The following is a 16,579-nucleotide window of genomic DNA, read 5'->3' as shown; positions in this document are numbered from 1 at the left end:
AATATCGAGTCGTTGGCACAGCAGTGTGAAGTCTGGGCTGGGCTGGCTGAGTGCACACACAATTGGTGTGCATGGCAGGTCCAGCTTCCGCATCACTCCTATAGGATGTTTATTTCAAATGTACAAATTTGTGATACAGCTTGGCCTCACCTGTCTTTCACATCTAAGCCATGTGATGATGATTAAATTTAAGCTTCACTTCCAGTTTCCACATACTAGCAATGCACTTGACTTAAATTTACCCCAATAACCTGAAGTCCATTCTCCCTTAGCTGAGAGGGATACAGTTGTCACCATCCCTTAGGGGTCATGCTGATGGGCATATAGTTTATTCTCACCAAACTTCTGTTTTTATTTGCCCTTTGGAAGAATTGTTGTGGGATAAGAAGGGTGAAGGAAGGGACTGTATTCCTTTGTAACATCTTTGAACTGTTTGGATTTTAAGTTGGTTGTAAGTTTAAATATGACCGAGTAGAAGTGTGTGATGGGGGCATCTTAGTTTGCCTTGCCTGGTGTGCATGCGCCGTCGCTCCCATGCTTACTGTGGCACGCAGTCTGTTTCTCAGACGGGTTCTCCCTCCTGGACCCTAAGAGCCAGATCGGGACTTTTCGCTTTGACTTCTGCCTAGGATTTCTCCCTCTCTGTCCATTTTTGTATTGGAAGGGCATGAAGGATGAGGAGACACCGTTTCTGCCCAGTGTGGATGCTGAGGGACATCGGTCACTTGTCCCGTAAGGAGGAGTAACTAAGGGAATGTGGGCGTCTCATTCATGAGCTTGTCAGTCCATGTAGTGTTTCATTTACACCCGGCAGAGCCAAGCAGGCAACTCGTGCTTCATTTATATTTTTGAATGAACGTGTGGATGGAACTTTGAACAATGAAGTGTCCTTTCCTTGGCACGAATGACAGCCATCAGCTTTTTTTCTCGTGAAGAGCTTTTTAGTAGCTGAGTAAGGCACCGTGATCCACCATGAGTCGCAGTACGCAGAGCACGCGGACCGCTGAGGTAAGACACGCGTCCCGCCTCCCGTCGCCAAGCGGGAGGCACACACTTTAAAAAACACCCTCTTTGTAGAAAACGTCCCCTAGGAAGGCCTCCAGAGGCTGCGAGGCTCACCCTCCCCCGGGCACGGGGGCCGGCCCGCCCGTCCAGCCGCCACCGCCGGAGCCCTCTACTGCCGGCCCAGCGCCTTGTCCAGGTTGCTCTTGATGGTGTCCAGGAAGTCCGAGGTGTTCAGGTAGTGCTCGTTGAGCTTCACGTTGCTGAGGCCGTGGATGCAGCCCACCAGGTCCTTGGTCATGGCTCCGCTCTCAACCGTGCTCACACACACCTTCTCCAGGGTCTGGGCAAACCTGACGAGCTCCTGGTTCCCGTCCAGCTTTCCCCGGTGCTCCAGGCCTCGAGTCCAAGCGAAGATGCTGGCGATGGGGTTGGTGCTGGTGGGCCGGCCCTTCTGGTGCTCCCGGTAGTGACGGGTGACCGTCCCGTGGGCTGCCTCCGCCTCGATGGTCTTCCCATCCGGGCAGACCAGCACGGACGTTATCAGGCCCAGGGAGCCGAAGCCCTGGGCCAGGATGTCAGACTGCACGTCCCCGTCGTAGTTCTTGCAGGCCCACACGAAGCCGCCCGAAGACTTGAGCACCTGCGCCACCATGTCGTCGATGAGCCGGTGCTCATACCAGATCTTGCTCTTGTCGAATTCCGCCTTGTAGTGCTTCTCAAAGATGGCCTGGAAGATGTCCTTGAAGCGCCCGTCGTAGGCCTTCAGGATGGTGTTCTTGGTGCTCAGGTAGAGCGGCCACTTCTTCTGGACGGCGTACTGGAAGCAGCTGTGCGCAAAGCCGGAGATGGACTTGTCCGTGTTGTACATGCCCAGGCCCACGCCGCCCGCGGGGAAGTCGTACACCTCCCACTACCGGGCGCGGCCGCCACCCTTCGGGGTGAAGATTATCTTGAAGGAGCCTGCAGAGGGTGCAGGAACACCTCATGTTGTTACTCATATTGACATAGTGGCGTCAGTTACGTGGTCTATGATATTCCAGCACAAGTTACTGTTAACACCCTTATTTTCAGATACATACTGAAGTTTATTCCAGAACTCCTAAGTGGTAGATCTCTGACATCAATCTATGAGCATGATCTTAGTAAAATAATTATAGTAATAATAATGGTAATAGACAAAAAAACAACTTCATTAAAATATCATTCACATACGATACATTTTGCCTCGGAATGTACAGGACCATGGTTTTCAGTATTTTCACAGAGTAATATTAATGTAGTACCACATTTTTAGAATATTTTATAGCTTCCCCCAAAACCCTACACTCATTAGCAACCTCTCCTGTCTCCCGTGGATTCCCTGCCCATCCAGACTTGGCAGCCCTGCTCAATTTTCTGTGGATGTGCTGATTCTGGACATTTTCTATAAATGGAATCCAGCAATACAGGGACCTTTGTGACCAATTCTTTTGCTTAACATATTTTTAAGGTTCAACCATGTCGTAGCATCTATGAATATTTCATTTTTTAATTGAGAAAATACTCTATGTATGAGTGTCCCACATTTTTATTAGCTGGTGGTTGTTAATCTGTGTTCCTTAACTGCAGCACTCCACTGCCTCTCCCGCTCCTTCCTGTTGACCCATAAACACAGGTCTTTGGTACCTGACAATTTTTTTTTGGGGGGGGGGTTCATCTGAGTCTTTCAGCACCACCACAGGGGACAGCACCACACTTAGGGTGTTAGGTGCTAGGTCCTCAATGATGTGAAATAAGGCAAAGGCCTAGCAGGGCAGACCCATGGCATTTCCCTCCCTCTGTTTCACCTCCTTCAGCTGACTGCTAAGCTCACCAGTCACCACCAGAGCAGAAATAAAAATGGGGGGAGTATTTTCAGCAAGTTTTCAGAGTAGGTTGGATCCTTCGAATGGTGTACAAAAAGTGTACTTGACATCACAAAACATATCCTTTGTGTTTTTCGTTTTTAAAAGAGGTTCAATCATGGTCCTTTTCATTGAGTGCTGTTCCTATTCCTATGAATGTATATTACATGGAAACAAGTGAGTTGCGCGATGACACCCATTCCCTTCTAATGGGTTATTCAACATGGCGGTGTCAGGAAACGGTCATTTTTTTTTTAAGAAAGCATCATTTGAGGATCTGCCCTGTGCATTCCCATGTCTTGGGGATCTGTGAGCCATTATATAAATAGAAAACTAGAATTTTGTTTCTTTAAATTTCAGCATTACGCGTCTCTGAATTTCATTATTCATACCAAATAAGAGTCTTTTCTCTTATGGCTTATGTAGTGATGTTCAATTTTGCTAATGTGTGTGAGTGTTTTTAAAGTCATAAGTTAATTGTATATTCTAGCTCTTTGGAAAATATTCACTGGGTTATTAATCTATGCCATTTACACTCAGTGAAATGTGTTTAAAGCCAGATTCTATTAGTCCTTCTTAGAATTTCACATGATCCTTGACATTGATGATGATGAAGGCTGGCCCGCGGGGAAGGGGTGGTCCGTCGCTTATGAGCCCGACACTTCGCGTCCTCGCGCCTGAATGCACAGCGTCGTTTAGAGGCCACTCTGTTGGCCTCAGTAATTAGGAAAACAGTAACGGCACAGAGTTGGCTTTCTCATGTGGTGTCATGGAACCCAGCAAACGTGTCAGCTGCTGCTGGCTCTCGCTCCCGCTGGCCTCTCGGGCACAGTTAGGTACGTTGTAGGCTTTGCCGCGCTCTGTGGCACGCGGCCTGAGAAGATTGTCTTCATGTGTGATAATCTGGTGAGATGGTATCTTTGAGAAGCATCAAATATCTTATTAAAAAAAAGTTGTTTGGGGCCTCCCCTGGTGGCGCAGTGGTTGAGCGCTGGGCTGCGAAGCTGCCCGCAGCCTCTGCAGCGCCAGTTCAATCCCTGGCCACTGGCGAGGGTTCCGCATGGCACACAGACCTCTCCTGCCGCCCGCTGCTCCCCTCAGCAGTGTCCTCCATCAGTCTGCCTGCTCTGCTCCCCGCTCTGGCTCTGGTGAATCCTCTCACCCTCTCGCGCTTCTGACTGTACCCAGTGCTTGTATAAATAAATAAATAAATCTTTTTTTTTTTTAAAAAAAACCAGTTGTTCGGCCAGCGGGGAAACCTACGCAGTCAGTTATTTATTTGCAAGCGGCAAATATGGGCATCATTGACATTCTAAAGAGATTAGGACATGAATGAGGATGCTCTGAGCAAATTATTCTTAGAGCCCCTGTTCAGGGGCTCCTCAGTGTTCTGAGGCCTGTGTGTTCGTTTATTTCATACTCTGTGCTGTCAGCTGGCCCTTGCGAAGCGGCTCTGAGCATGGGCCAGCATGATCACACCCAGCCTGCAACCACCGGTGCGGGGGTGGCCTGGCCCTGCTCTGGCCAGGATGCTAGCAGGCGGGCGGCAGTGCGTGCTGGGGATCCCTCTGCGGCGAGCAAGGAGGACCTCCTGACAGCCAGCAGACCAGGGTTCCGGTCTGTGAATTGAGTGAAAATTAATTTACGATATGTGTCCCCAGGCAGATATGTGAACAGTAAGACATTCTTTCCCCCTCTATTTTTTTTTTTTTTGGTTGCTTGTGACTTTTTTCAAGTGTTTATTTTCTTTAATACTTTGTATCAACTTAATGTTGAATCCATCAGTAACGCAGTTTCCCAATGCCCAGATTTGCTCTATTTCCTCCACCAATGACCTTGTTTCCAGAATTTTCCTTCCCTGTGCCTAGTCCTTCCTCTCTATGCCGGATACTCTGCTCATTACACTCGTACTTAAATATTTCCTTGAATCTTCTTGTCATTGAATTTTCATTCGTGGCCTGGAAGTGCATACCTTTAAGAAGAAGTGTGCGAGTCAGTGTTTATAGAAGGACCCCAGAGAGGTGCACACACCACCACTGTGCAGTTCCAGAGTGTTCTCCAAGCCAGACACCTTGTGTTCATGAGTGGCTGCTCCACACCCGCCTCTTCCTCAATGCTTGGAAACCACCCGTCCGTTCTGCCACTTTGGATTCTGCTCCTTTTACATAACCAGAAAAACAGTAGGTCGAGTTTTGCACTGGCCGCCTCTCACTTAGCTTTGGCGCATGAACACGTCCTCTGTCTCACGGTGGACTCCGCCACGCACCTAGGTCTGTCCCTTCAGGTGACGCTGGAATTGTTTCCATTTCTGGGACGAGTATGGGTCAGACTGCCGTGAACAATCGTGTGCAGGGTTTTTTGGGGGCCTCTGTCTTCATTTCTTTTGGACAGACACTCGGGTGGGATTTACTGGGCCATAAGGTGACTGCAGGGACCGTCTAGGGGATGGTCAGTGATGACCGTTCTCAGAGTCGCTGCCCATTTTACCCTCCAGCCTGCAGCACGTGGCGGGTCTCGTTTCTGGATGTCTTTGCCAGCTCTTGCTTCGTGTTCCTGCCGGCTTGTCATCGCCCTGGTAGACGTGAGGTGGACTCTCTCTGCGGTTGGGACTTTCATGTACTGATCTGCAGTGATGGGAGCATCTCCTCCCTAGGCCTGCTGGCCATTTGTGTCTGTTCTCTGAAAAACGGCTCTTTAAATCCTTTGCCCATTAAAAAAGGTTTATTGTTGCATTGTAAATGCTCTGCGTGTATTCTGGATGTGAAGTGTGAGTCATCTGACATTGTTATTCCTCAGGAGTGTCTCAGCTCTTTGAAGTTCCTGCATGTCCGTGGGAATTTGGGGATAGTGTGGGCATCCTGCAGTAAGGTCAGGGGAGTTTGACAGGCATTTGCGTAGCATTTGGGCATGTTGCTGTCTTCACAATATTGAGTCTTCCAGTCCACGAACATGTGCTATTTTCCCATTTACTTAGGACTTCTTTAATTTTGTCACTGGTGCTTGTATTTTCAGTGTGCAAATCGAGCACTTTTTTATTAAGGTCATTGTAAGTATTTTATTATTCCTGATGCGGTTTTCAATGGAGTTGCTTATTTCATTTTCGGATGGATCCCTGCTAGCCATGGGAATGCGACGGTCTTGTACCCTGTGACTCTGCAGGGTTAGTTTATCAGGTTGAGCCTTTCTGTCACAGAGTCCACAGACTTCCTGTACAGGCGAGCGTGTCGTCTGCAGACAGAGAACTTTGCTTCTTCCGTTCCAATTTTGATGCGTTTTGTTCATTTTCTTTCCTGATTGCCCGCGGAGCCTTCCCTGCAGCGTTGAGCAGAAGCAGCGAGAGCGGGCATGCTTGCCCGTGTCCACCTGAGGGGGGCCGCACCCCTCTCCCGAGGCGCGGTGTGGCTGGGGCTTACGCAGACAGCCTGGGGCAGGCGGGAGCAGCTCCTTCCTCTCCCGGTGCTCTGAGAGTCTTGTCATGGACGTGGCCCGTCAGGTGCTTTTTGTGCCTCTATAGGATGGTCACATGATTTTGTCCTTTATACTATTAAATGGATGATTACGTTGGTGGATTTGTGGGTGGAGCTGATTTTGTATTCCTTGGATAAACCCACTAGGTCGAGGTTTACAGTCCTTTCCATATACCACATCTTTCAGGATAGCAAAGTAAATTAGAATTTTAGTTTTTAAAAATCTACTCCTTCAAGAAATTGTGGCTACTAACTCAGATTAAAAAAAAAAAAAAATTAGGGGCCTCCCTGGTGGCGCAAGGGGTTAAGCACTATGAAGCTGTCTGCAGCCACTGCCGCCTGAATCCGACCCGTGGCCAGGGGCTACCCACACGGTGCAGCCGCCCTCTCCTGTCTCCGCTGCTCCCCTCAGCAGTGTGTTTCAGTGGATCCACTTGTTCTGTTCCCCACTCTGTCTCTGGTGAGTCCTCTCACCGCCCCAACACCTCTGGCCTGCACCCCAGTTCTTGTATGCGTAAATGAAAGTAAAATAAAAAAAATTAGCGTGGACCAAACAAGTCACATCAGCTGGGCAAACAGAGTCCAAGCAGTGCCTCCAGCCCCCTCTGTTGTCCACACTCAGCAGGTGTCGGGGAGCCCGGCCTAGCTGCCTGCTTTCCCGCGTGTGCACTTCCAGCCTGCCTGCTGCGATGCCACAGCACTGGCGCGGAGACGGACCCGTGCCAGCGCCCACACACCCACTGGACTGGCCGGGGGGCCGCATGTGCGATGTTTCTCAGGTACCGGTCGGACCCCCCAGAACATTCAGGAGTTGGCGTTGCTTGGCCCAGGTGCAAGGGCAGGTGTTGGCTTGTCCTCTTGATGGCGCCGTGTGATCTGGGCGGGGTGCTGGGCTCCAGCCAAGGGACTTGGCGCTGGCGCTGTGGCAGCCTGGTCCCCTGGGTGCTTTTCTCATGCTGCTCCCCGAGGCTTCGACCTCCTCTTTTCCGGAGGGAAGGCCAGCCTCCTGTGCCCCCTAGTTCACTCCACAGGTCATTGTCGGCGACGGACTCTGTGGGCCCTGGAAACCTCTCGCAGCCGCTCTTGGCGGCACAGATGGGGAGTTGGCCCCTGTCACAAGTTGAGTCGGCATGTCATTCCTTATTCCCAAAGCAAGGGTCTCTGCTGTGCATGCTGCGGGGGGCCCTGATCACCTGAGAGCTGCACCCCACTGCCTCACCCCACACACGCTGTCCCAGGACTCACTGAAGGGTCGACCCATCAGAGGCGACTAATGATGGACCTGATATGGCCCTCGCCTCGCCCCCTTTGCTGTGCCTGGACTCATCCTGGTGGCTGGTCAGGTGCGTGGGGTGGGGGGCCTGCCCCTGGAGCTTTGGAGTGGCCAGGTCACCTGTGGCTGGGAAGCCTCTCACCCTCCCGGCCCTCGGGCACTCACGCTCCCTGTTCCGCTGGTCTCCGTCCCGTGAGGTGACAGGCTGCATGGGAGGGCCAGGGAGCCTCCGCAAGCTCTGCCAATAGCGCGGCCACCACTCAGAGCAGTGACGTGTTTTGAAATTTTCACATTTGATTTATAAACACAAAGTCTCCGTTGACTTTATCCTCCTGTTTTTCAGTTTTTTCTTCCTAAAGAATGACAAATAACAGCTCAGGAATGTAGCCTGGAATGGAAGTATCAGAAACAGAAGCAGAGAGAATGAAAACATGCCTGCTCTCCCCCCCATAGCTGGGGCCTGTCCCCGGGTCTGTGTGAGGCAGTGAGTTTCCCGTGGAGGCGGCTTCTCCGTGCCCCGCCCTGTCTCCTGCCAGCCGGGTGCGTCTGGGGCTCCGCAGGGCAGAGCTGCTCGCGCGACAGGTGATGATTCTCCCTGTGATATGAAAGACTCTTGCTTGGTCTTTCTGTCAACCCTGGGATGGTATTTTGATTTGTAATTTTATATTGATTTTAATTTGCTTCATTATTTTCTTGGACCCATTGAGGAAATACATCAACCAGAAGCCTGTCTGACAAGAAGCAGAAAAGAGGCCTTTGGCGATGGTGCCGCCGCTGGCCTTCCTGACCTGCTGTCAGTGACTCTGCGGACCTGCCCTTCCCCTCCAGGCGGCGGCGGCTCGGGTCACCTGGCCGGCTGGGAGAGGCCGCGCGTCTGCGGGCATGGGGTCAGAGGCGCCTGGCCGGGGCAGGCGGAGCGTGCAGGTCGTCTGTGGTCCACGCCACCAGCTTATTATGTCAAGGAGACCCGTGCACAGTTACAATGTTTTGGAAAACTGTGTGATGAGATGATTATTTGGAAAATTGCTTGTATGAAAAGGAATTGAATGGAAATATGTTTCCAAACAATTACATCTCTTTCTCTCGCCCTTTTCTGAAGGGTAGCAGGGAGGTGGCAGCCTGCAAGCTGCCTCCGCGGGGGCCGGTGAGGGGTCAGGCTGATGCGCTATAGACACTGACGCGCTGGACGTGCACAAACTAATCTTGAAAACGGTCGGTCTTCACGCCGTGCGGAACATGGTTTTCAGCTGAGAGCAGGGCCTTGAACGGGGTCGTTTGAGAGTTACTCGCAGCTGTGCTGGTTCTCGACGCCTCTGGGTCCTGGGGGCTGAGGATCTGAACGCTGTGGCCAGTGGAGCAGGAGAGCAAGGGGCGGGCCGCGTCCAGCTCCCTAGTCTTCCTCTCCACAGTGGTGACACGTCCGTGTGGCAACGCCAGATCTCTGTGGAGATGCCGTGAGGACTGGCACTGGGCCTGGAGCCCCAGGGAAGGCAGTCCTGGGGCCGCATCCTGCTGGCGCGGCGTGAAGTCACAGTCTCTTAGTGTGACGTCAGCGCCCGCAGGGGATGCAGGCAGGTGACTGACTGGCTGTAGGTCTTCTGGCGGATGGCAGTCCCAGTCACCGGCCCGTCTGTCCCAGGGCCGACGGGACGTGCTGTCTGCTGGCCAGCGGAGGACGTGCGTCCTGGAGACCCTGGCCCGCCAAGCGTGGCCCTGGCGGTGTTGGTCCCTGGAAGCACTTTGGCCCCGAGTGGCTCGGTCCTGTTTCCTGCAGTGTTTGTGCCTGTCGTGCAGGTTGCACTGGGAGTACAGAGGACGTCGTTTTTGAAAAATAAGCTCCCTTTTTCTGATACGTGTTAGAAGAGCCTGTGCATTGCGTCGACCTTCGACAAGCTTTCCAGGCGCTTCTGGATTTTGGGTCCCCTGCAGCCGTGTGTTCCTGTGGGTGTGAGTTAGCTGGACTTCGCCGGGGTGGCCAGGGACACCGTAAGAACTAAAGCGAAAGCCCGGAGTCACGTGACATTGGGAGCATGCCCGCCATCGTGCCTGGTGAACCCGCGAGCTAGGGCCACAAGTGTGCTTTCCAGCAAATATATGGCTTTAAATAAAATTTCATGCTACATATTCTTATACATAAATTGAATTAATGTTCAATTTGAAAGCTTAGAAAAGGTAATATATCAAAGCTATTGTGGGGAAAGTAATGAAAAACTTACCAAAAGTCATCAAATAATAAACAAAAAATAGGTAAATCTAAGTGCTGTGACTTAGACATGAGAATCACATAGTGTAATTAGACTCATCCAGAAAAAGAGGAAGCCCATGTCCACGGAATCAGTGACTTCCCAGGGTTTCTGTCAGGACAGGAGAGAAGAGCACGCTAGAGGAGTGCATCTTTTCGTGGCAGTGCACATTGTCCGAGGTCATTCAAGCAGAGAGAGTCAGTTCCTGGTGGGGTGGGGCAGGGTAGCAGAACCGGAAGAGAGTGTGTGTGCGTGTGCGTGTGCGTGCGTTACCCATGGGCCGGCTTGCGTGGTGTCCCAATGGTGCCTGTTCCCATGAGCCGTCAGCAGGAGTCCGTGCGCCGCTGTTCCAGAACACAGCAGAGGGGAGCCTGAGGTGGAGCTCAGGAAGCAGAGCCCTGGGCAGCGCCGCCTGGGATGCTGGAGTCTCCTGGCCAGGGGCTCCCCATGCTGAGCCCTGTAGCCCTTACCCTGCAACTTGCAAAGGATGAGACTCGACCCCCAAGGAGTAAGCTCTGGGTGTTGACCAGAGCCCGAGGCTGGGGCTCTCGTGATGGGGTTAGCACCCCAACGGAAGACCCCCCGGGATCCCTCACCCCTGCAACCAGGTGAACCCGGCAGGAGGTATCACCGGGTCCCCACAGCACTGACCCCTGGGGTTCCCGGGGTCGACCTCTCCGACAGGACTCGAGAGAGCAGGCTGCTGCTGGGCCGCCGAGACCGAGCTGCCCTGTGACCCCCACCCACTGTGCTGTCCACCCCTTCCCTATCTGGGTTTTCCAGGATTGCAAAACACACAGATGGTGATGGAGAAATACAACAAAGCCCTTTCCTTGGAAAACCGCAGTCTGTGTCGGCCTGGCCGTCAGCTCCCAGAGGTAATGAATGACAGGCTGCTCATTCGGGCGCCACTTTGCTTGACTTAGTCTTGAAAATTCGCTGGTCTGGCCAGGGATGAACAAGGAGCAGGTGTAGGCTTTGGCAAGCAAAGTAGAAGTAGGTGTGTACACGTGTTCATAGTTACGAACAGGAGCTTTAAGCTGAAAGCATACTTGCTTTTATAACAGCTCTCTTTTAAGATGTACTTTTTCTATTTAATTTGGGTTCTCCTATTCTAAAACAGGTAAGAACATTCAATAAAAGTCCTTTGTCAATATTCTAAACTATAAAATCCATAGGAATTGACTTAATAAAAAATGTCAATCATAATAATTTGCCAAGGAACATGAAGTCGGCGTAAAAAGGTAAAAAGTGCATATTAGCCAGAATTTGGTTTCATCTTCATGGTAGAATTCAAAAAATGGTCGTGAGATCTGAGGAAATAATGTGCATGAGTAGGCAAGGGGATTTTGAAACTATGTGGGAATCTTAAAAAAAAAAAAAAGAATTTGTAGATTTTAAGCAGCTCGAGCAAGTCCAGCGGCGCAGACAGACGGCGTGCACGCCCACCTCAGCGTCCCTGGGGCCGGGGCTTCGGAGGCCGGGTGAGCGGGCCGGAGCCGGGCTGCTGGTGAGAGAGATGGCCGTGACGCGGTATCACCCGCCCGTTGAAATGAAGAATAAGTATTTAGTAAACGTAAAACACATAATCAGAAACGGCTTCAGATGACGTTCCGGTACCCCTGATTGGAGGTGAGAAAAGATGCGCTACACCCACAGGCATGTTAAATACAAATACCCGCTGAGCTAGCAATATGCTATTTCAATGATTCGAGTGTCAATAAAAAAGAACGTAAATGGCAAACACAACAGGTAGGTGAAGATCACTAGCCAAGAGTGAAAGTGTCTGCAAAGCTTTAAGTGGAAAGAGCGGCGCTTCCTGCCTCTGAGGCCGAGGACAGATGGCGGCTAAGGGACCAGGGCTTGAGCCCAGACGGAGCTGTCGATCCTGAAGAGCAGGCGTGCAGGCTGCCCTCGCGCTCAGTTTCTCTTCATAACCAATGGATGTAGCTACATGTTGCGTTTCACGTGTGCGGCCGGGCAACGTAGAGCGGACCCAGCACCCGGCCCTTGGCCATCGTCAGCAGACACAGGCTCACAGGGGCTCGTCATAAGCCTCAAAATTACCCACTTCCTCCATCCTGAACTTTTATTATTTAAAAACATTGGAATCTGGGTCTCCCTGGTGACGCGGGGGTTAATCTCAGCGCTATCAAGCTGTCGCCAGCCGCTGCGGCCTGAGTTCGATCCCTGGTCAGGGAACCACCCACGTGGTGCAGCAGACCTCTCCTGCCTCTCCGCTGCTCCCCTCAGCAGTGTGTTTCAGTAGATCTGCCTGTTCTGCTCCCCACTCTGACTCTGGGGAGTCCTCTCACCCCCCGCACCCCTGGCCTGCACCCAGCTCTTGTATGCATAAATACATAAAATAAATCTTTAAAAACATTGCAATCACTTAAATGTATGAAGGTTTTTAATACTCTTTTAAAAGGACAAAATCAGTATTTTTAATCTGATCTCTGCTTCATTAAGAACTTTCTCAAAAAAAAGCAAACGTTTAAAAATGAACAATGATACAAATAAAATATATATATATATATATAAAATTTAAAAAGTGATTTTCTCAAGTTTGAAAAATGAGGTGAGCAGGGAAATTTAGGGTGTCAGGTGGCATTTCAGTAAGTTTATTCAAAGTTGGAAGAGGTGGACACGGAGGAACACCCTCACTCGGGCAGTTGGGGCTCTTTGTGGAGACACTGACAGGCACAAAAACACTCAACCAAAGAGATGCCCTGGGGCGGGTGGGAGGGAGGGGCTGGCACGGCGGAAGGGAGGTGGGCACTGGCCTGTGGCAGCAGGGCCCATTGCTGGGCGTGTCCGGAGTGAGCCGCCCTCCTCTTTGTTGCCCGGAGTGGGCATGTCCCACCGGAGTGGGTGGCGGCCTCGGGGTGTTGCTGGCCTCGGTCTGGGCTGGAGGCTCCTGCGGGCAGGCAGCGCCGCCGATGCACCCTGAGGTGGGTGTGTTGGCAGAGTGGGGTGCCGCCTCTGGAGAGGAGTAGGGTGGGCGGTGGAGCATCAGCTCCCCCAGGGCCCCTCTCGGGTGTCTCCAGGACCCACAGTGCCACTTGGGGTGGGATTGTGTGATTCTTACATTCCTGTTACTGATTTTTCTCTTTCCCCAATTTTGCCAAAAATAGATGCTTTTTCAAATGTTTATTTTTCAAATAAAATAGAAATTAAGGAACAAGAAATGACTAGATCATGTAACTAGGTGTTTGTTTGGAGGCCGCCAGGCCCGGGCTCTGGCCCCTGAGGGCCCGTGCAGTGGGGAGTCGTGGCTGCTCAGCCTGTTGTGGGCCCCCCCCCCCGCAAGCTTCGTTGAGGATCCCCCAAGCGACCTCAGTGCAGCCCCAGCCTCCTGCCGTGTGGAAGCAGCTGTTTAGTGCAGGGATGCAGCTCAGCTTTGCTCTCTGTCGTCATGCGGTGGCAGCGGTGGGTGAGCAGGCTGCTGAGGACAGCAGTGGATGCCGGGCGGGTCAGCGGGTGGTGGTGGACACGCTGCATGAAGGTTTTCATCCTGTGTCGTCTCCCAGTGTCCTTGATCCGTTTGACAGCAAAACTGGGTTTCGGAAAGGTCCCCACTTTTCGTGCTGTAGTGGAGGCTTGCCCCGCACACACCTGTCTCATCTCCAGATGTGTGGGAGCCCCAGGGGTGCTAGGTGATGGCAGGACGGGCGCAGGGCCCACTGTCAGTACTATTCAAAGCTTGCAGCTTATTCATGCCTGTTCGGGAGAAGAAGGGGTTCAGAAGGGAGCGGAGAGCTTCTGTCACAGGCCGCACGTGCCTGGGCCTCCAGCCCGCCCCCGGGTGCTCTGAGTGCGTGTTACTCCTGTTCACAAGCGCTGCAGGAGGGACGAGTTCCCGCTGTGACTCTGACATCTGGAATCGCCAGGGGTGTTGGAGAGTTACAGCCGGCGAGCTGGGCAGCAGGGCCTGGCAGCCACATTTTCTAGTCTGAAAGCTTATTCCTTCCGGCTCCTTGGGGGAGAAGTGGCTTCTCTAAAGAAAGAGTTCAGCTTTTTCAAGCTTTTCATTTATATCAATAAAAAAGCTTGATGACATGTTACAGCTTCCAGGACCTCAAGAGCATTTTGTGACAGTAAATCCTAGGGTAGGTGTAGTTACTTCAGTTCTGTTTTTTTAAACCCTTGTTCTTCCCCCACCCGTCAGCGGCGGGGAGTGAGCAGAAGTCTGCAAAGGGAAGGCCGCCGACGGAAAACAGAGCGGGTGTGGGGTTGGGGCTCTGGGCCGGGCCGGGCGAGCGCCCATCTCCTGAGGGCTGTGGGGAGAGAAGGTGCAGCCGAATTATTTCTTCAGTAACTCAGCAGTGGAAGTGCTGACGTTCTCCGCCGACAGTGCGCATGGGTATGTCCATAGGTGTGTCCATAGGTGTGCCCAGAGGTGTGCCCAGAGGTGTACTCATGTTTTGTAGAGAATGAAACTTTATCTTCCGTCCAAGCTCTTGATGAAACCAAATCCACTCCACCTCGGGAAGCTCCGTCCCGGGCAGAGGCCGGCTGTCCGCAGCGCACACAGCTCACGTGCCTGAGTTTACGCTTTTTCTTGGAACATCTGGTTTCTTTGGTGTTTCCCTCCCCCGTATCCCTTCTTTCCTAACCTCAGTTATGATTCACCTGCCGCGGGGCTAGCTGGGCAGCGTCCCTGTGGCTGACCTTCCTGCAGGGCTGCTGAGGCACAGCAGGGCGGGCCCCCTGGGTCTCTCCATCCCTCAGGCCATTGTGAAGGCCACATCAGCACTGACTTGTGTGGTAAGTTGCCGTGTCTCTCACCCACCATAAACACCCTGAAGTTGGTGCCAGTGTGAATCCAGCACCGTGCCTCCCACTGCCTTTGAAATGATCAGCCCCCCTGAAAAGTGGGGGGGGGGGCATGCGTGAGTCTCCTCCTCTGCAGGCAGCAGCCGTGCACCCAGTGTTTACGGTCCTGGAGGGGCCCACCATTATAATTTAGAATAATCATAATGGCAGCATAGAAACCCTCTTTAGGGTGCCCCAGATACGTCATCCTCCTGGAAACGCTTCCATCTCCGCCGCAGCCGCGCTCCGGCATCTCGAGGGAGAGGTCTGCAGGAAATGGGAGCTGGAGCTCGTGGGGGGCTGCATCCTCAGGATGGAGAAATGCCGGATCATTTGGGCGCTGGCAAGAGCAGGCTGAGCAGACTCCCCCTTAGAGCTCCGGGGGACCCACTTTAATTCACAAGGCACATTCATTCCTGCCTCCCTCACACACATGCCATTGTGGGACGCGTCCTCCCGGTGAAATGCGGCTCGGGACGATCCCAGGAGGCCTGCAGGGCCAGCACCAGCCGCCACGCACAGCCCCGGCCCGGGAGGCAGGTGCACACGGCCGTCCCGCGAGGCCACACAGCGGGGTGATCTCGCCGAGGTGGCCGAGATTTAGTGAAACCTAAAACTGTGTGTTCTCGGTGCGTGGACGAGAACTGCCGCTCCGCACAGCTCAGTGTCTGGCTCGCACGCTCTGGCGCAGCCGGCAGATTTGCGATAAGCTGTTGTTGCGCTATTATTTCTTCATGTGCCGCAGCTTGAATTTGTTCTTTGTGTGCTGAACGTCCTGCCCGTGAAGCCTTTGTTCCCGGCAGCGACTGCCATGGCTTTCCAGTGAGAAGCCAGTGGACGGACTCCGTGGCCGGCTGGCGGAGGTGGTGGCGGCCGCGGGGACGGGGGTCTGTCCCCCCTCGCTCCGCCCGTCGTGAGACCATGTGATGCGGAGGCCGATGACACGGAGACGACGGGATCTGGCTTTCATGTTTACTCAAGCGGAGCACGTGGGCCGCTCTGGTTGCTGTGGTCAGCGTTGGGGCCGCGGTGTGGGCAGGTCGTGTGGGAGAATATCGGGGCGCCGACACCTGCTTCCTTGGCCTGACTCGGAGAATGACTTGAATACCCCAGGGGCAGCGTTCACATGGCAACAGATCTCCTCCGCCTGGGCCCCAAGGTCCCCCAGGAGGACATGGTGCAGTGTGCCCGGGTGTCCTCTGTCCTGTGGTGCTGCTAACCCGCAGGTATTTAAATGAGCAGACGTGATTCAGATGTTAACGGCGCGCGGGTCCCGGGTTCACAGCGTGTGACTCACAGCAGCTGAAGGAGGCGCAGCCCACACGCCACGGGACGGGACGGGCTGCGGGAAACGTCACTACTCACGAGGACCCGCGCGCCCGGCCTCACGTGGGGTGGCACGGACAGGCCTTGACACCGGCGTGCTGGGAGTGGCAGCTGCGCTGTGACCTGTGTCACCCAGGAGGGACTCTCGGGGGAGGACGAGCGGCCGGAGCATGTGGGAGGGGGGTGCTGAGCACCCCGAGCTGCACCCTCGGTGGGCCAGAGGGCAGGGCCACTGTGTGCACATTTTCCATCGCAGGAACAGATTCCAATAGTCAAAGGACCTGGAGTTGAGGTCGGGAGTACTGAACACGCGCTGAAGACGCTCCTGGCCAGGCCTCGCCCGCCCCTGAGCCGCTGGCTGTGGCCGGCAAGGGAGGAGGGGCAGGGCGGTAAGAGGCAGGCCCCGAGGCCTGCGCCAGAGGCCCCTCCCACGTCTCTGAGAAGCGATGACTCAGTGCGGGGTGAGCAGGGCAGTTGCGGACCTCGGGGGCGGCCTGGCCACGGAGTGAACGCAGCCTCGGTCCATCCCACGCACTGCACGGACACCAAGAGCCGAGGGGGCTTCTG

General features: G+C 53.5%; 1 protein-coding gene across 1 annotated transcript in view; it reads right to left on the bottom strand.

The window, feature by feature from the left end:
• Positions 1-985: 985 nt before the first annotated feature.
• The window catches only part of LOC311180189 (isocitrate dehydrogenase [NADP], mitochondrial-like), a gene marked incomplete at its 5' end in the record, with an annotated part of 39,016 nt that continues 23,422 nt past the window's right edge, over positions 986-16,579 (bottom strand). The window contains 2 exon segments of the mRNA XM_084247850.1: positions 986-1,915; positions 1,919-1,965. Of these exon segments, the coding sequence (XP_084103976.1) occupies positions 1,175-1,915; positions 1,919-1,965 (788 nt within the window). The 3' untranslated portion in view covers positions 986-1,174.

Source organism: Talpa europaea (assembly GCF_964194135.1).
Source record: "Talpa europaea genome assembly, chromosome: 11".
In the NCBI taxonomy this organism is placed as follows: Eukaryota; Metazoa; Chordata; class Mammalia; order Eulipotyphla; family Talpidae; genus Talpa; species Talpa europaea.
Note: the sequence above shows the minus strand (reverse complement) of the source record. Positions and strands in the feature narration are given on the sequence as shown.